Source organism: Eurypyga helias, unplaced genomic scaffold, assembly GCF_000690775.1.
Source record: "Eurypyga helias isolate BGI_N326 unplaced genomic scaffold, ASM69077v1 scaffold43004, whole genome shotgun sequence".
NCBI lineage: Eukaryota > Metazoa > Chordata > Aves > Eurypygiformes > Eurypygidae > Eurypyga > Eurypyga helias.
In genome coordinates this window covers 3,634-27,513 of record NW_010247702.1, presented here as the reverse complement: position 1 = coordinate 27,513, position 23,880 = coordinate 3,634, and the positions used below count along the sequence as shown (strand labels likewise).

The 23,880-nt window shown below is 42.2% G+C and overlaps 1 protein-coding gene across 1 annotated transcript; it reads left to right on the top strand.

Moving 5' to 3' along the window:
* Positions 1-1,595: 1,595 nt before the first annotated feature.
* GLYR1 (glyoxylate reductase 1 homolog (Arabidopsis)) lies at positions 1,596-23,669 on the top strand (the record flags this gene model as incomplete). Its single annotated transcript, XM_010150805.1, has 15 exons — positions 1,596-1,632; positions 2,798-2,877; positions 10,615-10,753; positions 11,335-11,577; positions 14,545-14,631; positions 15,553-15,600; positions 16,683-16,733; positions 16,847-16,920; positions 18,717-18,816; positions 19,911-20,021; positions 20,315-20,416; positions 21,500-21,662; positions 22,090-22,269; positions 22,769-22,893; positions 23,245-23,669. Coding segments are annotated over 15 exons (1,615 nt in total), but the record flags the coding sequence as incomplete, so codon positions are not given.
* Between the last annotated feature and the right edge of the window lie 211 nt (positions 23,670-23,880).

Here is a 23,880-nt window from a genome sequence, read left to right as displayed (position 1 = left end):
GTAACCCGGCCGGCCCCGGCGGCTGACAGGAGGCGGCGCACGAAAGAACCTGTGTAAGATGAAGCGGGGCAGAGGCGCGATCGTTGCGGAGCTCGGTTGGAAGCACGGTCTCTTCCCGAGGGAGGTGAGAAGGGACATAAATAAGTTCGTAGAGGTTTAGGGAGAGCAAAGATACCGTTTATTTGCAGTGCAGCAGTCCGGGGCAACAGTGGTGTTTTGCAGGTTAGGATGTTCCTGTTGAAGCTCACAGAAGCCATTTCTTGTCGCTCCAGTTTTACCTCAGTCAGCAAGCTGTGATTTTGTATTTCCTCATCAGGAGAATTTAGGGGATTCCATCGAGCCCTGTAAGTGATGATTTTTAAGTGCACAGGCTCTGCTCCCTTGACAGGCTGGGGTGCCCTGCTAGGGCTTGCAAGAAATGGCTAATCCCCAACACGCAAGTGCACGCATTGGTATTTATATCCCAGATAAAAGAAGCTTGTGCTCCAGGCTGTGACAACTGCAGTTTCTCTTCTGAAAAATCGACAGTAACGATAGGTTCTGTTACCAATTTTTATTTTTTTTTCCCCAATGAGGATTTGGGGAGTGCACTGTTTTGTGTTGGAATGCAGACAATCCTACTTTAGTTTTGAACATGAGAACACGGGCAGGTACTGTCCTTAGAGCCATTGCAGAAGGGCTGTAGCAATAAGGCAGTAGCGTATGAATGTCTTGCTAGTTCAAGAATGGAAGCATTGACTATGAGATACTGTCACTAGCAGCTCTGGGCAGTGTTCTTGCCTGACTGTTGTTCCTGAATCGTTTGTATAGCACTGCCATTTCAGCAGGGGCTGCAGTGCACTTGCTGAGAATTTTTGGTTCAGGAGCTGGTGGGCTCCACAGGTCCTTTGCCAGTCTCCTGCAAGACAGTGACTGAGAAGGTGATGTGAGAGTACTGCAGCCTGATTGACAGGGGTAAGGTAGTGATAAAGTCACCGTGCTGAGGGCTGAGACTAAGGCATCTTTGTCCTCTGTGAAGAAATAGTTTTGTGTAGTTTTCATAATGGAAACACTTGCAGTGTAGGAAATTAACGTTTCTGCCTTTTATATGGCTCTTTTATATCTTCAGCTCATGTTACTGTGCTGGTGAGCACCTGAAGAGAATGATAATGGAACACCTGTTTAGGGGATCCTGCCATTAATGCTTTCATGTGAGAACTTCTAAGAATCTCAGCTTTCTGAGCTGGAAATTGGTGGCTGCTCTGCTCAGTAGACTCCTCTGTCCGGATGGATATAAGTTACCAACCTGAACCTTGGTTTGATTGCCTGCATCGATATTTTTTTTCAGTTCCTTGTGTGGGAATACTCAGTTTTGCAAGAGTAATGAGCACTGTAGCGCTGTATCATCCGGGCAGTAGCTATGCTGTTGCTGTTCTGATCACTTAAATTCTGATAGTCCAGCGAGTTCATGTAGACTGTTGAGAGGTTTAGTTTAGGTGTGTCAACTGCATGTCTTGCTCTTCATGGTAGGTTCTGACTGGAAGCTAGGTGAAAGGTAAATGTGGCATAGTTTTGATTTCTCTGGTACTAGTGCATCATAATTTCTTTTTTTCCAGGGGGAAGCTGGGTCGGTATCCTCCATGGCCAGGAAAGGTGAGCTTTGTTTGTTTATTGTTACTTTCTTAGTTTTTGGTGTGGGATTTGTTTTGTTTTTTTTTCTGCACAGAGAAGGCTTTGCCTGAAGGCATTTCAGTTGAAGATTAATTTTTTTTTTGGTTGCAAATTCATCCCCCACAAATCTAACTGTGAACCAGTTTAGGGCTTTATTTGCTCTAGAAGTCCAGCCTGTCACTTACAGCTGTTAATTCAGATAGAATGAGAGCCACAGAGAGCAGTTCATCCAGTTCTGGAACTGATTGTGTTTCCCAGATTTTGTTATTTAATCTCTATCACTTTCTGCAAGACAGGTTTCCTTCCTCCCATAGTAAATTGATTAAAGGCACTCTGTTAAATAATAGAAATAGTCTGGCTTCTCAATATATTGTTTTAGTGCTATGTTTTTTGAGTAATAATTTTGGCAGCAGGGACTAGCTGAACTTTCTCTTCTGGTTGGGTTTTTTTTGTGTGTGTAGTTTGGGTTTTTTTCCTAATGAAAGGCCAAAGAGATTAAAAAAAAGGAAAGAAATTGATTAAAATGTGCCTTTTTTATTATTCCTACATCTGTGAAAGAGATTTGGTTTTATTTGTGGTGTAGGTGTGAGGATTAGGCATGCTGAGGTAGCATGTGGGGCAGGGAGGGGTGCTGCCAGTGTGACTGACAGCCATAAACGTTTGGTTATTGGAGACAGTGAAGTCCAGGCTCCCCTATGGTCTTCAGCTGTCACCTGCATAACTGAATGACAGCTTTTCTGATTACTAGGGTTTTAAACTTCGTTAGCGGTCTGTCCTTGGAGTAAAGATCAAGCTTTACATATAAATTTTAAAAGTTACCTAAGTGGAACAAACTTCTATTAATGCCTTTTGGCTTTCTAAATTAAAAAAGAAAAGAAGATTGCTATCTTATCTGTTTGGGATAGGGAGAAGAAACACCACTGCATTCTTAGGGAGGTTATCAGTGGAGTTGGGTGCTTTTTTGCTTTGCTGCAGCATACCCATGTCCAAGGAAATACACTGGTTACGTATTTACTTGAAAGAATCAGAGCAGTTCTCTTCCTAGTCAGATTAAAAAAAAAAACAAAACTACAATAGCTATGACAGTAAAATCAGAGTATAAATTTTCATTATGTGGTTTTTAACTTTCACTTCTCATCACCTTCAGATTGTTAATCCACCTAAAGATCTGAAGAAACCTCGTGGAAAAAAGTGCTTCTTTGTGAAGTTTTTTGGAACAGAAGATCAGTATGTACCTGCTTGTTTTCATCTGGTGAAAATTCTGTGCTGTATGATACGGACCTTGTGTGGAAGAATACTTACCGACACGGTGCAGGGTAGCTTTTCAAAGGATTGCCGTCGATCTGCATGCGGGAAACACTCAACTGTTGTTGCATGCGATAGCCGCTCGTGTTGGGTGTAGGAATACTGTCAAGGCTTACGTAGTCAGTCACGTTAGGATTTTGGTTGCTAATGTGAAGGAAGGTTCTTGGTAGCTGGCCATTGCCAGGGGAGTGTGACGTGACTGGGTTAGATTTGAGAAAGGTGCAGCTAAGTGGATGCATTTGTTTTTCTGCCGGGAGAATAAAACAGCTGTATAATTGCCATTTATAAGAGGATACACTGAAAACAGTCTTGCAGTGCTTTGGAAAGGCTTTACAGTGTAGAAAAGCCAAAACTCTTGTATAACTACCTTTTTGCAAGGGAGAATTTAGTGACTCCCAATAGGCGTACAAAATCATAGTTGTCTCAGACTCGGATACTTACAGATGGGTTTAAAAAAACCCCAAACCCAAACCAACAAACCCACAACACTGAAAAACCTGGGAACTTGAGTATTTAATGAAACTGAAAATTATTTTGCCGATTTTTCAGTTTTTCCCCTTTATTTCCTGCCGTTTTTCATTAAGTCATGCAATAAGAGAGAAAAGTACAAATATCTGTGTAAGCCTGCAAAACCCTTAACTTTTTGGAAAAAAGGTAGCAAGAACTGAGACGGTTCAATGGGTGTTTGTTAAGGAAATTATTTTTGACTGCTAAGTTCTTTTTGATTAATATTTAAAAATAATTTTCCATTAAGAACTGAAGTCTAAACTGGAAGGAGTAGAAGTGAGTGCTGCATTCTAATAGCAACGTTTGCTGGATCTCTAGCAATGTAAGGCAGGTGAAGATTGATTTGAGGGCAGAGAGTGAGTTTTTGGTGGCAGCATTATTAAACGTGGTTATTTGGGCTAATCAGGTTCTGAAAGTTGAGGAGATTGGCTATTTCTATGCCAGTTTCTTTGTTCTTGATTCATGTATTTCACGTTACCGTGAAATGCAGAGATCTTGTATTAAGACAAGTTTGGAAAAAGTGGCTGTATGTCTGGGGTACTGTAGCTGAGACTAGCAGCATGATTGCAAATGAAGAGTTCAGAGCTAAAAAATAATCAGGTTTTATTACACAATTCTAGAGCTCTGGCTAGGGAATATCCAGATGTCTGGCATGGTAAGTGGTGGTTGTCATGTGTCCTTGCACTCCCCCACCGCATCTCCAGCTTGTGAGATTTAATAATTTCCCACTAGATAATCATGATTTAGAAATTTCCTCGTTTTGACTGGCATACACCACCTGAAAATTAAATCGAAATAAATACTGTCCCCTTTGGCGGGACAGGAGAGAGAAGCTTGTGTACCTTTTCTGTCCAGACTTTGAACTTTTTAAAGAGTGTGCTGGTTAGAGCTATCCTGTTCTAACCAGTGTGCTGCTCGAGAAAATCCTGATCTTTGAGCATAATCAACAAACCAAATCAGGAAGAATTTTAATTATTTCACTTAAAATGTGAGCATGAAGCGAAAATTCCATATTTTGTGGAAGTAAACCAATGTGTTTTGCAAATACTTTTTTTTTTTAGGTGTGTATAAACAGTAAGTAAACAGTAAGTGGAAATATGTAACTGACAATGTTGCTACTCTAGACAATGAGCAGCATGACGAATAGGAGGATACAAAGCTCCATCACTGACTGTAGTCTGTGGTGTGATGGGTACATGGACTCATACTGATATTGTAGTACACATTGCTTCTATTTCCTAGCACTTCACTTTCTGCCACTTTGAAGTTTGTAAGATGACATTATTATATCACTGATGCATTTTTACAGGTCTTATGGCCTTGCTCTGCCGAGGTTTAGCAGGTGAGGATCTGGATATAAGCTGTTTTCCTATTGTCTGGTGTGTGTAAGGTGAAGGTGATGCTAGTTGCTGGGTAGAATCCCTCTCATAGACTTCTGAGGGTGGTTGCCAGCCAGTTTGTCGATGGGTAGACAGTGTCAGACTCGATAGTCTTATTTTCTTCAGAGGATTCCTGGGTGACTGCTGTGGCCATAAATGCTACCGTTTCAGGCTAGTTAAAAATTGTTTCCTCCTGATTTAACGTGGGTCCAGTATGCCATACCAAAGATAAGGAGAAAGCTGCTTAAAAATAAGAACTGGTGTGCATGCATCGGGGTGGAGTGGAGGGGTGAATAAAAAGAATGATGAGTTTGGAAGTGATTTTGGTGTAGTGTATAGATAGGTTTTGGTTATTTGTGAAATCCTGAATAGAATCATGGAATCGTTTGGGTTGGAAGGGACCTTAAAGACCATGTAGTTCCAACCCCTCTGCCATGGACAGGGACACCTTCCACTAGACCAGGTTGCTCCAAGCCTCATCCAGCCTGGCCTCAAACACTTCCAGGGATGGGGCATCCCCAGCTTCTCTGGGCAACCTGTCCCAGCGCTCCCCACCCTCTCCAGGAAGAACTTCTTCCTGATATCTAATCTAAACCTCCCCACTTTCAATTTAAACCTGTTACCCCTGGTCCTGTCACTACAGACCCTTGTAAACAGTCCCCCCCCAGCTTCCTTGTAGGCCCAAGCATAGCTTAGCATGCAGGACAGAAGAAAATGTTTTTCTTTACCTGTGAATTGAATAGTTACACTTACTGGCCCAGTGCGGTGCTCCAGTGACTAGGGAAATAAGTTAACTGGGAGGCTGTAAATGGGTTTGTCCAAAGACATGAAAGTGAGAGCAGGAGTGTGTTTAGACTGTGCTATAAGACCTGGTTTCTGATGAAGTTTCTGCTGGGCTCTATGCTCCTTATGATTCCTGTGTTGGTGGAGTTGCTTCTGTCACTTTCAGAATAATAGGAGTTCTGGAAGATAAGGATTCTCTACCTGTGGAAGAAGGATTTGCTTATTTGAACTGTGAAATACACCTGTGCTTTACCACAGTGAGAGCCCCCTAGTAGTACTATAATATCCGTGTCCTGTTCTAAGTGATTACACGAGTATATGCATCGCAGTTAAGGCAGCGTCTTACTACCTTGTTCTCCGAACTGAGAGGGAGATTTTTCTAGTCTGCATAGGAGTTCTTCTTCCTGAGTGTCTCTTCTCAGAGTAAGTCACATTAAAAGGATTCTTCACCTGAAATCGAGAAGAGTTGATGTTTCCTACACATAGACTTGGCAAGCATGGAACAACACCCAGTTATGGGAGTATAAACAACAATTTTAATTTAGTCTTTTTAAATAGCAGTGGAACGTTGACCTCTTATCTATGTTTCTAACTGCTTTTCAGATAATTTTTTAGATCCCCTTTTATTTCCCAAGCTACAGTCTTCTCATAGGAGATCTTTGTAGCTTGTTCTGGTAGTCGAATACTGCAGTGGAAGAACTCACACATTGCTATATACGTGCATTTAATGCTTTTAGTAGTTAGAACTACTGGACTGGCAGGTGCATAGCCTACAAGTCTTCCTTGGTGTGCTTCATCCGGTTCAAAATGTTCCTACATCTCATGGCCTGCTGGGGAATCCGTTAGGACCTTGTCAAAACTAAAAAAAAAACCTTAAAAAAAAAATCACTGCATTGAAGTTATTCTGCTGTGTTTCATAGGAGTCAGAGGGAGAGTCCTGCAGTCATCAGAGATGTGTGTACAAACACACACACTCACCTCCCATCCCACCCTCTTCCCCCTTTAGGTATTCTGTAGTAGCCAGATGATCTGTCATGTATATCAAAGCCTTAATAGGAATCTGGAGCAGTTCATTCTTACTCAATAGCACCTTTTTGAAGCATCAGTACAAAACTAAATAGTCTTACTAAATGTGGTGGTGTTGGTGGGCACTTCCTGACTTCATATATCGAGGAAAAACTGGAGGAAGCTTGCAGTCAAAGATAAGTATAGTAATCCGCAGCCTATTTCCATCGGGGACAGAGATTTTAGCACAGCACTCATTGCCTTCCCATTCCCCATATCCTGTTGGGATGCAAGCACCTACCCTCTTCTTCTGCCACTCTTCTCCCTGGTTTTCCTGGAGTGAGAAATTTCTGGATGTAGCTTTTCTAAAATGTTCTTTCAGAGATCCTGACATCAGAACACACTTGCTTAAAGTTGGCTAGGTGTTGGATGTGGTACTCTGTGGCAGTCTGAGGAGCCAGAGGGTATAGGTTAAGCAGGCAGAGAGCTCACTTACATTGCTGCTGTTTCTCAGGCGGATTATCCCACGCAGAGCTCTGTGTTGCTGTAGCCAGACTGCTGTATAGCAGAGCCAGCTGGAATGTTGGTAGACATCTCTGCAGGCAGAGTGCCGTAGCTGAAAACATAGTCAAAACCTTTCCACCTCTTCCTGATATTTTTGGATGTGTAAGTACTCTGCAATTAATTTTTTTTTGCACAAATCTGAAAAATCTAATCCTTAATTGCTTTCAGTATTGCCCTGCTGCTTGTTTTCTTCTGATAAGTATCCCCTCCTTTTGGCTGCGTGGATGTTTATTCTAATTTAGTGTGGTCTCTTTTTTTTTTTTTTTCATTAAGAAGCTTTACATCCCAAATTCCAGATTTCAGTCATGTGGGTTGTTTTACTGGTGGAAATGGGGGCATTCCCTTTTAACAGCAGGAAGCCTATCTTGAGTTCTTGGTTGTGTGCTCACACACGCAAGGCTCATAAATAACGAAACAATTTTCTTTGACCTTTCAAAGTCAGTTGTGCTAGATGCCCACACTAAATGCTAAGCCACTACAGTGTAGAACTCTATGAATTTTTTCCCAGACTAGGAATAGAAATGTGGAGATACAGTGCCACTGTTTTCCTTCCTTAACTGTAAGGCTTTCAAAAAGTGAGTATTTGTGGATATTCTTTTACTTTCATTTCTCCAGTTTATGATTAGGAATTTCTATCTTTAGACTGGAAGAGAGTGGCTTTAAGGTCTCCTTGTTCATATAATGGATTTGAATCCGGTGTCTCTGGTTGCGTCTCTTCTGTGCTGTTCTCCATGAAGCTCCAGGTCACATTTGTACTTGCTTCTGCTTTACAAGCATTCTAAGTTTTGATTTTTATCCATGAATGTAACATGGATTTTACATGACTAGTAGTTTTATAAGAATGATATTTTGAAGGGGATAAGGAAAGCTGTGGAGAAACGAGCAGAGAAACCTATTACTAACATGTATCACTTTTACATCTTTTCACTTTCCCTTTACTGATACTAGATGACTCTGTGCAGCAATATGAATACATTTTCATCTTAAATATGACCTCTTCATTAACATAACATCAGTGATGCTTTTCTAGGACTTTAATTCATAGCTGAGCCAGTAGAAAAATAGTAGTTCCTTTTATATGTTGCATCCCAGAGACCTCTTATCTAAATATTGGCCTTCATTGGCTTTGGTGTTATTGCTTAACAGAGAGAGATCTTGTATAAACATGCATAGCTTTGGTGGAAAGTTCTTTGTTTCAAGTGTTTGAAACATGGCACGTAAATGCTTTATGGACATCTGATGTCAAAAGACATACTTGTATCTTAAAGAAGGTTTTCCAGGTAGGTGACACACAAAGATAAATTGGAAAGGAAAAGACTGTTCTAACAGTATTTTTTGATCCTGAGGCAGCATTTAAGACTGTTTTGCACTTCTTAGTTTGTCTATGAGTTCTCTAGCTGTTTGTTGTGGCCAGTTACAAATGCCAAGGTATACCTTTGAAGCCAGGAGCCAGAAAGCTTTGCTTCAGGCTTTCTCCATACCAAAGGAAAAGTAATGAGAAGGAAAGATAATGAACATGTACAGTGAGGAGGGAGAGGATGTGCAGAAACCTAAGAGAATGCCCTTGTAGAAAAAGTTATTTTTATTTAGAAATTCAAATATGGCAGTGATTAACATGCTTTATTATAATGTAATCCAGAATTTTGTTTCCTTTTATATAAATAATAGAAAGGCTTCTCATGAGCTGATGTTGCCTAATACCTAGGGATGCTTTGTCACTGAGTGCCACAGAGAAGGACTGTAACAGTAAAAGGGAATTCTAAGGTATGTTTCACTACTGACTGGGCAGCTAGATTCTCTGAATAGCTGTTGAATGGCAGGCTGGAGTCTGAAAGTAGTGGTTGGACTTGTTAATTTATGTTGTCTGTTACTATGAAGAACATGTATACTAGGCAAAAGGATTCAGCTTTGTGTGCAAAACAGTACTGGCTTCTGCTTCCAGGCTGTGGTGGAATCATGGTGTGGGCTACACTGGCAACATGGAAAGGGTGCTGGCATTTTTTGCAGTCAGTTCTAGCAGGAGGCCTATGTCTCTAAATGTCACCCAAAAAGTTTCAATCTGTCTTAAGCAGGTGGATTCTTGACTGCAAACAATGGTTAATGCCAGTGAAGAGAGAGATCTCCATGAAGTTTTAAAGAGTTTACTGGCTGTTACTACTTCGTGAAGAGAGGACAAGCAAGATCCAGCAAAGCATTTTTATTATTTTCATCTTTATGTTCAGTTTAATTGTATGACAAGATGCTCACTGTGTCTGAAAAGGAAACTATTAAACCACTTTGCTTGCTTGCAGGAGCTACACTGCACTGGAGAATATTTAGAACTTGTAATCATGGCTAGTCAATGTTTGTAACAGAGATGTTTTGGGGGCAGAGAAAATTGCTTTGACTGGTTTCTTACTGTGTACTGTGCTGCTGTATGCACTGTTGGCCATCCTAGCTCAGGAAGAAGCTTTCAAAAATGTATACAGGTCTGTTTTCAGTAGGATGGACATAGCTTTGTAACAGTGTGGTTGATAAGCCTGGACTTGAATTTGAGGAGAGAGGAAGGTAGTCTCTGCCACAAGGAATGTTGAAAAGCAAAAGTGTTCCCCTAAACTGCAGTGAAGGAATGGTAGAAGAGCTTGTCAGCCTGAAGGAAAGTGGAGTTGTCATCGTGTACTTGGCCACTTAACCATTTGGTAAATGGCAGGAAGTCCTACTTAGCAGCAGTGGAAACAGGGAAGTCCTTTGAGTTTCCTCATAGGACTGCAGTCAGGTTAATACTCTGCTGCTGTACTAGTTTATCTTAAAATATCAAGTGAAGAAAATGGTTCTTTTTCATCATAAGTGAAAATGTTTTCAAGCAAAATACAAAGGTACATCAAAAATGTTGAGCAATGAGCCATGGCATTTGAGAGATACGTAATTTTGGCTTTTTTTTTTCCCCCCCCCCCTCCAGTTTTTGGGGACACCTGTGTATGCACAGTATGTTTGAACAAGGGATTGGTGGCTTACTATTGTTATGTGGCCTCCACTTCCAGCAACCTCTTGAGCAGATTCATGTTATTGGCTACCTTCTGTGGAGGCATGTGATTGTGGGTGTTCCTCCTGGTGATAGAAGAGCCGTCACTACATTGCCTTTGTCTTAAGGGAGTAACTATGATCACATCCAAAAGCTGACTTGCTGACAGACAATACAAATGTGTAAAGCAGAGCACTGCTGTCATGAGAGGTTATAAAACTTGAGAGAGAAACCAAGTAAAAGTGTCAGAAGAAAGTTTTCAGCCAAGGCAGAAATTGCAGCCCTTTTGGTTGTAGAAAGCAAGTTTGGGCTGCTATCGTCAGTTGCCGTGGAGGATAATGAAGTCTGTGTTTCTAAAAGTGGAATGGTTGAGAAAGTTACTGCTTGGAGAATATAAGTAACTTGTTTGTTTGTTTCCAGTGCTTGGATCAAAGTGGAGCAGCTGAAGCCTTATCACCCTCACAAAGAGGAAATGATAAAAATTAACAAGGGTAAGCGTTTCCAGCAAGCTGTGGATGCTGTAGAGGAGTTTCTTAGAAAAACCAAAGGCAAGGACCAGGTGAGTGGGTTCTTTTTTACTGTGTGCAGCAAAACAAGTCTGCATGAATTATGGTCTGATGTATTTGTATGTGAAAGAAGTTTGTAGCTTCTGGCAAGTTGAGGGGGTATTTTTGTTTTCATTCCTCTGGGTTTGTTTGGTTTTTTCCCGATCTCTTCTTCCTCATTCAGTCTTGTTTGGTGGGAAAAGTGTCATTAAACTGATGGAGAAACTGAAGAGGGTAATTGATCTGCTTATGAAGATTTGATTAACCAGTCTTAAGTCTTGGGCTAGAATTTGATATCTACTAATCTTTTCTTTAGTATATTGGAAGTGCATGTATGTGCACACACTCCCAGCAAGATTTCAAGTGGCCTGTTCTGTTACCTGCTTACTTAAACTGATGTGTTTTTTCAGAACTAACCAGGAACTTCACTCACTGACTTCAAAGGGCTAACAAATATATCTAGTTTTCAAGTTGCTGGGCTGTTGTTTTGCTTGGTAGTAACCAGCATAGGGTTCTTCACATCCTTGGTTTTGCATGAAAGTCATTCCAGCTCTTCTCTTCTTTCCTTACCATCTTCTATTCTGTAATCTCTCAGGCGTCTTCCCATAACTCCAGTGAAGAGAAGAATCGGTGTAATTCCAGTGAAGAAAGAAGCAAGCAGTCTGCTGGTGAAGAGAAACGTAAAGCCAGTTTGTCTGAAGGGAAGTTGAAGAAGGGCACAGGGGAAGGAAAAAAGAGGGTCTCTTCTGTATCGTCAGAGAGAGGATCAAAGTCACCTTTGAAAAGAGCCCAGGATCAGAGCCCCCGAAAGCGGGGGCGTCCACCCAAGGATGAGAAGGTTTGTGTTGTGCATGTCCGCCAGTGCCCTGTGGACTTTGCAGATGGACTCTAGGATTGACTGGCACCTTCATAACAGGCCAGCAGGAAGAGTCAGTTCAGTATCAGTTTTTTTAAGCTGATGCATTTACTATTTCTAGACCATTTGGCTGCCTGATACCTTTGGCAAGCATGTTGTTGAACCTTCGTGTAATTTTTACCAGTTAGTTATTTTGAGTGGCTTCATTCATATCTTTGAGAGGGCTTTGAGAGCTGTGTCATGGGATCATCTTGTCATCCCTCAAGGTCAGTTTGTGTGGGAAGGATTAGTGAAGAGATGTGGGTCTTCATCTGATTCCTGACTTCTCCCATCTCATCTTCTTTGTATGATTAAGTGATTAGTAGTCACTCAGTTTCACCCTCAGTACTTAAAGAGGGTGGGGTATTCTTAGGGGCCAGGGCTTAAAAAAGAAACTCTTGTGGCCTGGGGAATCCACCAGAAGAATTAATTGTATTCATATCAGCTTCTGTGCTATAGGATATATTTCCATCCTTCATTTTAAAGGTCCAACCTTGGAACATTATTATTTTATTCCCATTACTTCTCTGTTTCTGGATTCTGGATTCCTGGATGTTGCAGCAGCAATGATAGACACCAATGCTTACTTTATCCTCATCTAGAGTTCCAGACTTTTTACTTGTTGTGGTCCAGATCTTCCTTTTCTGAAGGGCTAATTATTTCACTGGATTATCACAACGCACATGCTCCATGAGCGACTACCCCTGAAGACCACTGGGAGACCACTGGGAGCTGATACACCATGCGGCAGCCTGCTTGCTCACCCTGTGCTTCAGAGGGATCACATTATGCTGTGCTTCAGAGTCTTTCAGTGCACTTCAGGTTGCGAGTCAAGATGGTAGCCTTTGATCTTCCAAGATGTGAATGGATTGGCCTTCATTGGTTGAACAGCAAGCTCTTTCTTGATGTAGTAAAATGAAGCTGATCATCTCAGATATTAGCTCTAAAGGAAAGAATGGGTTTTCTTCTAGAGGCAGCTTCTGTTAAATCAGCCTGTACAACAGAGCCCATCAGTTTCTCCTTTTGGGGGGAGTTGGAGGGGAGGAATGGATGCGTATATCTGAATTCTTACTAATAATTGTAGAACATGTGACTTATGCAGGAGAACGCTTTACTGTCAACCTAGTTTCACCTTTCAAAGTGTCTTGTTATGAGCGTGTTGTATTTCCGCATATTTATGTTACAATAAGCCACCAGGTCTTTTTTCCACTTGCAAAATGCTTTTGTGTCTTTGAGCTAGATTCATTCCAAAACTGATCAAAACTAACGGCTGGGAGAATTCTTATTGTGCTGACACATTACATGCTTAGGTTTTACTGCATTAGCTACCTCAGGACATCAGAGCACTTTGATTGAGTTAATTGTGGTAGTAGAAATTATTTTACTGACAAATTGCAAGCGGAGTGTTTCTAAACAGTGTATCACAAAGGAGTGCCCAGCTATGTGATAAATGTCTGCCTACCGACCATGAGAATGAGCAGGCTAATGTAGGAAAGTAGCTTCTGGAAAGTAATGTAATGATCAATTAAAGAAATTGCCATGAAAATATAAAGGTAGTGCCTTAATACTTTTTTTTTTTTTTAAGCCTGTGAAGTAACTTTAAAATCTGGTTATTTTCTTGCCTGGTTCTCATAATTTCCACAAATTCTTAGCCCTGTGGTAGAAAACATTTATGTTGCTGTTCTGAGTTACCACAGTGTTGGGATTTGGTGTTATTTTTTTTTGTCCCATCACAGTCCAAATTCTGGCTTTCCAAGGAAGCGGTTGTTGCTGAGATGTGTTCTATCTATAAAATGCTTAGTAGGCATACATTATCATTCAAATACTCTCATTTTTAAGCTTATATGAATATTTTCAAAAGACCAAGATGACTTCATAGGTATCAGGGCAGGTTTCATCCACGCTTTACCAGTTGAAGCAGCAGCGTGGCCTTCAAGGAGGGTATTTTAGTGTGCAAGGCTCTCCCTAGACTGAAACACCACTTAAAGGTTGGAGACTGATGTCTTAATTAAGACTGATGTCTGTCCCTGCTAACAGGTGAGTCTCATCAATCTGCGTTACTTCCAAGAGTCTTGCTCTTACAGTGCTCTTTCTCTTGTGGTTCTGGATGGACACTGAGGTATATTGTGCATTTTCAGGAAGTAATTTTGGAGGTGAGATAATGTGACTCCATTTCTGAACCCCCAGTTCAGGAAGATAACACAAACTATACAGAAGTCCTGCACATTCTTTTCACAGAGCATGTGAATATGTGTATATCTGTAGCATATGTCTATGGCCTATAGCATAAAGACTTATTTTAACCTATACATCGTGTGGAAATAAAGATAAATTTTAATCAGTAGTAAAAAACCCCGATGCCTTAAGTATTATCATGACATTACAAATCAGAGCCTGTTGAGTGAATGGGGCAGCCCACTTAGCATTTTCTGTCTCATGGATTCTGTAAACTTGAATAGATGTGACTGTCAGCCTCGTGCTTTGAAGGTTCTCCTCTTAACAGGTAGGATACTCCTCTTGACAGTGGATTAGAAGAGTTCAGACCTCTGACTATGGTGATGTTCTTCACTCATTTATTTAGCATTTTGCATCCACCAGAGGAAGATGCTGGATCAAGTGTGTTCGCTTGCTTCTCTGCTCATTGCATGATTACACAGTGTAACAATTTCTCTAACATATGAAGAATGGGTTCTCCAGAAGCCATAACTGTGGTTAAATTCTCTCATTGGCAGTTCATGTTTTCTTCACCTCACCTGTGTTGATAATACACTGTGTTTAAATATGAACTGTTGATGGAAAAGCATGTAGTGCTTTTCAAAACTATGTATGTGTGCTGATATGATCAATGTGCTGTGGCCAGCCACTGAAACAGGTTGTAAGCTGTTTCTGATCCTCCTTCTATCTCCTCAGGACCTCACAATTCCAGAGTCAAGTACAGTGAAGAGAGTGATGACTGGAACAGTGGCCGGATTTAAATGGCCACCAAGCGTCAGTGAGGTGAGAGACTTTACAAAATATGCGATCTAGGAACTGGGTTTGTGGAAGCAAATCTGGAACTTTGTCTGAGCTGTAAAATAGCGAGATCTTCTTCCTCCTGTGGGAACAATAGGATTTTCTTATTCTGTCACCATAGTATAAAAAACTAGATAATATTCTGGGCAATTAACAAGTATGCTGGGACATGCGATTTCAGTCTTTGTGGAACCATTTGCAGATTCATGCTTAACTTGCTGTGCTCATTTTTGCACTTCTTGTTTCAAAAAGGATTTCTGGGTCTGGCCTCCCAAACTGCAGGAGGTGGTGCGGATAGTCTCTCCCTGTCTGGATGCTGTTGTGTGGGGTGGTTTCATTTGATTTCCCTCATAAGCAGCTTTTGGAAGCTTTTCATTTTTGTGCATAAGTGAGTGATGAGTAAAGTAGAGTAAGGGTAATGTGACTCTAGGCTAGGGCATATGGTGCTTGCTGGGGAGGCGAGATACCTGGGCCTCCAGTCCTTGCTGCTGTTAGTATGGGTTTGCCTAATGTGTGACAGTGCTAGGTGTAATCTCCAGCCAATTCCCAGAATGCTGTTTTAAGGAGTTCCTTGGAAGCTGGAAAATAAGTATTTTAATTCCCTTTTGAAGAGGAGGAAGTAGGATATGAGATCTCTTTCTCTCGTGTTAATCTTACTCACAATCATCTTTGGTTTTCCTACAGATGTCTGAAAATGAGGAATTTATGTTTCATTCTCAGAACCAATGCCGTTCAAGTCAATGTATACTGCTTAATTGAAAAAGGCTGCTTGATACAGCTGATACACTTTATATTTCCCACCTTAAGCTATTGTTCTCATGCTTTTTGGGAGAACAAGGAAATTGTGCTGTGGTTGCTCAGTGACTCTGGGCATGTTTCTGAGCTAGTATTTTCCTCTCTTTGTAGCCTGTGAAGGACAGTGATCCACACTTTCTGCTGAGCCAGACAGAGAAGGTGAGGATTTGGCAGACAGAATCATTCTGCTGGTCTGTCTAGCTTGGCATCTTGCCCTTTGCTAGTCTAAGCAGAAGGAGTATGCATAAAGAGCTCTGAAATTCTGTTCTTTGGGGGCTAGCAGCAATTAGATTCTCGCATGCGGTCTTGTAGTTCAGTTACTTCCTAACTATAAGGTTTAGAATGATTTAGCCTTGAATACTGTGAATAGTTTAATTAAATATTATCTGGCATGAGGATCTGAGAGACCTGTTGAAGTAAATTCTGTAGTTTGAACATTGAGGGCAAGGAAAAGCTGTTTTTCTGTTTAAGAAAACCTTCTGTGTTTAATTCTTTGTCCTACCAGTTCCTTCATCTGGATGAATTTGTCAATTAACTGAATATGGCAGGGGCATTTCTAGGACCAGAAAAGCTCCATGTAAAATATAGCCTATTTATCTTCTGAGAGTCAGAAGCCTTGCAGGATTTTATCTTCAGCACTGAACATCAGGAGGAAAAGGAAAAATCAGATTAAATGAAAAATAACTTATATCTAGCTGAGGATCTGAGCAGAGCCAGAAGAATTAAGAGCAGCTAACAGTTTTAATCTAGACAAACTCACAATAAGTAGCATGGGAAGAAGCAGCCTTCACATCAGCATTTGTTGCAAGCCATGTACTTTCTCATACTAACAAGAAGGTTTTGCTTCCACAGCTGCACTGACATTGAGCATGGATATGAGGCAAGGTGCTCTATGGCAGGCTTTGGAGATCTCTATTTTCTTTGGGCCAAACGTGAGAGTAGGGTTGCCCTGGATCCTTGCCTCTAGAGGAGCCTGTCATATGAACTACAGAAAGGAGTTAGCAGTACCTGTATGAGAAGACAGCCTGGGTTGCTGCAGCAGGTGGGAAAGGAAGGTCTTAGTATGTTGCAGTAGGTTTTCGGTTTTATTTTCTCCCATCGAGGGAAGCCTGAGAGTTTTCCTGCTTGGCAGATGGTGGTGGGTGAACTGCCTGTTTCTCTGTATCAAGGATGTAGTCTCTTTGCTCAGCAGAGCAAATTGGCACTGTCCTTCCCCCCAATGCTTTGTCTTCTCTGTACAGCCAGCTGTCTGCTATCAAGCCATCACAAAGAAGCTGAAGGTTTGTGAAGAGGTAAGGCAGATCTTGGTTTTGATGGGTTTTGCTTATTGTCATGAGGACCTGCAGTTCCTCCAGAGCTGTGTACTTTTTCCCCCCCCCCCCTTTCTCCTTCTCCCTGCCCCCAGGAAACAGGATCCACCTCCATCCAGGCAGCAGACAGCACAGCAGTCAATGGCAGTATCACGCCTACAGACAAAAAGTAAGATTGCCAACGCACTTCAACCATTTCCCTTCCTTTTTCTCCTTCCCAGCTCATTCGTGCAGCCATTATCAAGCTTGTCACTGAGAATAAATAAACCTAAGTTTCCCTTCAACTACAGATCTCCTCTGTCCTTGTGTGACACTCTGATTTGGGGGGGAAGGGGAGGCAGCTAAAAACAAACAGGAGCTGTACAGTAGAAAAAACTCAGAATAAGGTCTGGCCTGGATACATTTGCAATTCAAGGCTTTTCTGCAGTTGCCCTTTTCCTGTAGGGCATGCTGAAGAACATCAAGCAGCAGTATTTCTGAGTGCTGTGTGAGGCAGAAAGATAAAAGGGTATCTTTTTCCAGTAGTTCCTGGCAGTTGACTGGGGTTGTTTAATCACTCCCCTGAGCATGTAGGAGGCAAGGAGGAGGGAGGCGTGTTCTCCCAGCACAAGAGCTTTGCTGCGTAGCACGGGAGCTTTCTGGTTTCCTCTCCTTTCTAGAGTGAAAGAAGCCTAACTTAAGCTTCCTGTTTCACTCTGTAACTTCCGCTCTGTTCAAACTGAGTTCAGGCCACAGCTTGCTGTTTGCCGTTGGGGTCATTCTCATGGAATGTCAGTTCTAAGCTGTACTCCAGGGGAACCAGAATAACAATGAAGCTGTTCAGGTAAAACAGTCTCTCAGGAAAGGGTGGGTTGGGGGAGAAAGTATATCTCCTCTGGTTTAGAGACTTGAAAATAGGTGGACCTTGTTTGGGCTGTTTGAGGAGCCTGTGGTGACTTGCTCTGACCTGTCTAAATTAGTTTGTCCTGAGAAAAGGCAGCATTGCTCGAGTGCAGGTGGCTTGCGAATGTCACGGTGTATTTGGAGTATGGCTAATTCTGAAGCATTAAATGGGGAATTTCCAGGCCAGTTTCACTGTGAAATTACATTAGATGTGTCACTGAACACTTCAGAATCTTCTCTGAGAATTGTGATTTTGATAGGAAGCTAGCTGTACGATGTACAAAAGGATCCTTGCAGCAACGACTGCAAAGGAATCCCTGTTGCAGGTAACTGGGGGGATGGAACTTGTTAGTGCATTGCCTTTTTTTCTTGAAGGCGAAGCTAAAGTTATGCCAGCTTTGAGGAGAGGGGCACAGGGAAAGGCAGCTGGTATCTGGCACTGTTGTATGTCGCTCCTGGTGACCTGTGCCAGTCTATTACTTCCTTTCTTTCTGTGTCTGTCCGAAAGTGCAGCTGTAGAGCAGGGACTCCGTCTTTGGTCTTTGCATGATGCTTAGCCCATTAGTCCTTGCTGGGCTTTGTTAAAATAAAGATTTTAATGTATTGTTCAGTAGTGTAAGCAAGTCATTGTATGTGTGACTTAGTGTAAAAAATCAGATTAATTAGAGGGATAATCTGCAGCTCTCTCAATGTTCTCTTTATCATGAGTAAGGCAATGGCTGGCAACATAAAGCACAAGAACAGCAATTTTAATCAAACAAACAGAACACCAAACAAAACCCCCAAAACAAGCAAACAGATAGAACCCAGACCTTTAATATTTAGGTAGACTGCTGAAGCAAACTAAAAACTTTCTTCAGGAAATTGTTAGGGATGCTTAGTAAGCAAAATAAATACCAGCTTGCTTTTAAAGCTCAGTATCTGCCCATTCTAGCTGTGGCCGCAGGGGAACGTGGTTGGTTTGGTAGTGGTGTTGGAATCTTCTTGCTGCTGATGCACCAGGGTTTGCTCTTCATTTACAAGACCATAAGAGACTGACACAAATCGCTTTCTGTTGCATTACTGTTCATCTCTTCCCCTCAGGATAGGATTTCTGGGACTTGGCCTGATGGGAAGCGGCATTGTCTCCAACTTACTGAAGATGGGTCACACTGTCACTGTCTGGAACCGGACTGCTGAGAAGGTAGGCATGGTGCCTAAGGTATAGATGGTACTTAACCTTTTCTAAACATACTACCTCTAGCTCAGGAGGCCTGGAGTCACCAGTTGGTGGTACCTGGGAGAGGATGCCAAAGAAACACAAGTATATGCTTGCCACCTTGTTCTGTTATTGTCTGTTATTATTTCCTAGGTGCTTGTTGGTGGCCACTTTTGACTAGGTGGAGCTGTAGTCTGTCCTGTTACGTGAACAGTCCCCACCCCACTGCCATTTTGTAAGAGATGAGAAGTACCAGAAAAATTCCAACCTTGCATATGTGTTGAGGAATGCAGTGTAAAGTGCCTCTGGAAATACTGCTCATGTAAATAGCCAAGTCAGTGCTGGGGGATCCTAGTAGTGATGCTTCACTTACACATTCATTGGACTGTTCACGTTGTTGTAACAAAGTTTCTGTTGAAAACCTGCTATGTCATAAGACCAGGATGGTTTTATAGGTGTATTCAAAGTGAAACTGGAGTTTATATTACACTGGCTTATATTCTAGCCAGTGTTACTCTTTGTAGTGCAGAAGTAGGTAACTGGGGAAGATGTGGTCCTCAATGATGTTGTTGAATATCAAAGGCAAGAAGGGCACTGCAGCTACTTTGTTAAAAGGGAATAACTTTTTTTTTAACTGCAAAACATGAGTGTTGGGAAGGGATAGGGTAAGAAGGAGCTAAGATTTTGAAGCAGTAACCCACTAAAACATGCCAGTCTCAGCTGTGCATATTCCTGTTTACTGTCCAGTAACACCTTTTGCTTTGTCTATCAGGTTTTTTCCCTTATCTGTCCTCCAAAACAACAACATTCAATTTCTTATAATTTCACCTGAGCATTTTCTTCTTCTGTGTCTGTCTTTTGAAGTTCTTCACTTGGGGTTTCAGAAAAGCTGCGAAAGAGCCTCTTATGTCTGTGTGTGGGGGCACAAATCAACAGAAGACAGCCTAGTTGCTATGTGATTAACACGCCTGACTGCTTTTGAGTTGAGTCCAGCAGCAGAGTTTGTTTCAGCAAAATGCTAGAGAACCTATTTGCTCTGTACTTAATTTTTATTGTCTTTGGATTTGTGACTTTTGCAGTGTGATTTGTTCATCCAGGAGGGGGCACGGCTGGGAAGAACCCCCGCTGAAGTTGTCTCCACCTGTGACATCACCTTTGCCTGTGTATCAGATCCAAAAGCAGCAAAGGATGTAAGGATTAGCTCTTATTTTTCCTCCACCAGCTAGACTACAAGATACAGTCACTGAATGCCGGTTCTGATTCCCACTAACCACGGTAGCCAGGGTCATTGTGGATGCTGGATAGCCTAACCTACAACACAGCCTAGCCACAACCTAACAAAAATAATATTCCTTTCAAAAATAATGCCTGGGGGATAGGTTTTGATAACCCTCTAGGAGTTTACCACTGCAGCACCAGGCTTGCTTGAACTGCTGGTCTGCAGGATTGGAGTTTCTTTGCAGACACCCTTTTTTCCCCACAGCTGGTACTTGGTCCGAGTGGAGTGTTACAGGGGATTCGCCCAGGCAAGTGTTATGTGGATATGTCCACTGTGGATGCAGATACGGTCACGGAGCTGGCCCAGGTAATCGCATTGGCCTGAACTTCTACCACCTGTGATTCAGCAGCCGTACTGTTGTTCTTGGTGCTCCAGGCAGTTGATAACAAAGATGCTTCTGAAGATTTTTGAGCTGCCCTTAGGAGACACTCAAGTCCCAGGCAAATAAGACAAAATAAACTGTTAAATCTTGACAAGCAAACAAGGTTGGATGAGGCGTTCTCTGGAGGTAACAGCAAAGCCTGTAGATTTGGTAGGGCCGTTAGCTGGTACCAGTGCAAACAGCCAGCCAAATTTTGACCCTTAAGAAGTATTTATAGCCAGATTGGTACTCTCTTGCAAACTGGAGGAGAAAGCACTGTCTGGATTAATAACTGTTCTTAAATTGTTAAAATGTGTAATCTGCTTATTTTAAATGTTCTGGTTGAGAAAAAGAATGCCTTCATGTTGTATTTTTTAAAAATAGTACTACAGACAGGATTTCTGTGGAAGTGTCCTGATTATTTCTGGTGTGTTATCTTTGATTTCCTCTGGCATCTTGACTGTTATCCTCTGCCCTAAAGGCAGTGTGTATTGTTGCACGGGGAGAGGAGCTAGTTTGGTGGCGTTCTAAGCAGACAATATCGGTAATGCAGTAGCGTGTAACGTGAATGTGGAGAATGAAGTCATACATATTAGTGAACCTCTGGCTGATGATATCTGTCGAAGGCTTTTTCACTTTGAGGAAAAGAGGAAAAATACCACAACAGTCAATTTTGTGAGATTTCTACACCACACGTACAACGTCAGCACTGGTTCCTTGGCCATTACAGGGCGCCATGGCAAAAGCACGTAGGTTCAGCTGCTTAAAACATGCACAGTAGTGATGGGTGCAGGAGAGTGTTGCTGGAGTGCGAGGGCAACTTTTGGTCTTGAGTACCCTTTGCGGGATGCAGCGCATCACATGTTAGTGCTTTCCTCTCCTGTTTGTATGTCTGAGCTATCTGTTGTACTTTTAAAATTCTGTCCTGGGGAACAAGAAAGCCCTGAACAATGTTCTTGCTGTGCTGCCTGCTCAGCATCAGTGTGTGCTGTTCATGCACAGCTAACCGGAGATGCTGTTTTTCCTAGGTGATAGTGTCCCGGGGTGGTCGGTTTCTGGAAGCACCAGTCTCAGGAAATCAGCAGCTATCTAATGATGGGATGCTTGTGATCCTGGCAGCTGGCGACAGGGGTTTATACGAGGACTGCAGTAGCTGTTTCCAAGCGATGGGGAAGACGTCTTTTTTTCTAGGTAATTCAAACACCAGCGGCCTGATAGCAGTTTCTTAGTGCAAGGACTGGGAACTCCAGCAAGGAATCTGAGAGGCATAGGTGTCATCTGATTCTTGTCTTCTTCAGTGGTATGAGAAACTGGCTTGCTTTTCTGCAACTTGGCCAATTTCAGAGCTTCCAGCCTAAGGTTGTTTTTTTTTCTTTTTTGAATACTGGCTCATTTTGGAGGATCTGTGAAATGTTTTATATTAGACCATAGTTTTATGATTTCTCCCTTCCTTTGAGTGCCTGGAAAACGGTTAAGCTTTCTGAAGTCTTTCAGGGGAAGGGAGAGCTGCCAAGTGCTTGATATGAAGAGTCTAGTAGTGTTAGTACTGTGTGGGAAGGGGGAGAAAGCCTGCTGTATCTCTTCTGGAGGAATGCACAATGGTATGTCTTGCTCCCAGGTGAAGTAGGCAATGCTGCCAAGATGATGCTGATTGTGAACATGGTCCAAGGCAGCTTCATGGCAACGATAGCAGAAGGACTGACTTTGGCTCAAGTGACTGGCCAGTCCCAACAGACCCTTCTGGATATCCTCAATCAGGGACAACTTGCCAGCATCTTCCTGGACCAGAAGTGCCAAAGTAAAGTTCTCTTAACATTATTTTATTACAGGACATTTGCCACAACCTAGCAGCATTTCAGATAATGGCAGAAGGGAGAAAATAACCATCCTGTCTTCATCAGCCTGGGATTCTGGGTATTTTAAGCATTCTGGAAATGAAGAGATGAGTTCCATTCCTTCCCCTTCATAGCCAGGGCTTCTGAGAATACACCCTAAGCTCTGCATGGTCTACAGCCTGCTTAGGATTTGAATTCACAGTGAGGATTTCATTGGGGCAGGGTAATGAATGGAATGGAGGGGAAGCTGCTTAGAAATTTGAGCTGACTTTGTCAGTGGGCAGTGACATTATCTGCTGTGACCAGATGAAGATAGAGAGCAGAGAAATAGAAGAGCTAAAAACAGTGTTCCTGATGATCAGCATGGGAAAAGGAAGTTTGGTGTTGAATTGAGTGTCTTTGCAGCATGGGCTTGATTTACTTTTGTCATGCTTAATTTTTTGCATGCATTCCTCTTGACAGATATCTTGCAAGGAAACTTTAAACCTGATTTCTACCTGAAATACATACAGAAGGATCTTAGATTAGCTATTGCACTGGGCGATTCTGTCAACCACCCAACTCCAATGGCAGCTGCTGCCAATGAGGTAAGAGTTGTTCAGCGTTCAGTTGTGTGTTACTCGACACTTCTTCAATAAAGCTGTTTGTCAACAAGAGACAGAAAAATATTAAGAATTACATCATCTCTAAGACAAGGGAACAGCGACTGAAATATATGGGATTGGGGGTTTGTTGTGACTGTAGAAGCCCTTAGAATGTCACATCAGTAAACACAGATGGCCTAAACAAGACGTGGTGTGTTCTGATCTGCACTGTTCTAATTACTTGATGTTATATGCAGTTCTCTGGTTTGCAGTGGTCAGCAGAGTAATATTTCTGCTAGGAAAATACTTCACACAAGGGCAGACACTGATCCTTTTCTAATTTTTCTTCTTTAGGTCTATAAACGAGCAAAAGCATTGGACCAATCAGACAACGACATGTCTGCAGTGTACAGGGCCTACATCCACTAGGCTGCACCATTCTTACTGTTAATACTATGATTATTGATTAATATTATTATGATACTGGGTTTTAATTCTGGACCAGTCCATCTCTGTCTCTCCATTTCCTTTTGTACACAGACTTTGAGATCTGCCACGGAGGCAGCTGCTGCGGTGGGCCTTCCTCTGGTGGCAGAAGGTGGGGAGGAGGGGGCTCGGATTGTTGCAGTCTAATTAGAAAAATCCATGCCATGCACTGCCGGTCATGGAACAGAACAGTGGCGGCTTGTTCAGAAGCTCTGAGGCAACTCTGCTAGAAATCTGCTGCTTGGCTGCTTTAATTTTCCTCTTTGTATGCTTGTCCAAGATGCTATTTCTAATGATCCCTTTTCTCCTTTGCTGTGAAATAACGCGTGTGTTGGACTCTCTGCATCAAGGGGACAGGTGACATACATCCCATCTAAGTCCTTGGTCCCAAGTAAGGGGAGGAGCATTCCTGTTAATCAGCCACTGTTAGAGAATAAAGCACCTCCCATGGAGGAGAATGGCAGTTCCAGAAGGTAATGGGGTTGCATGCAACATTGTCTTGGT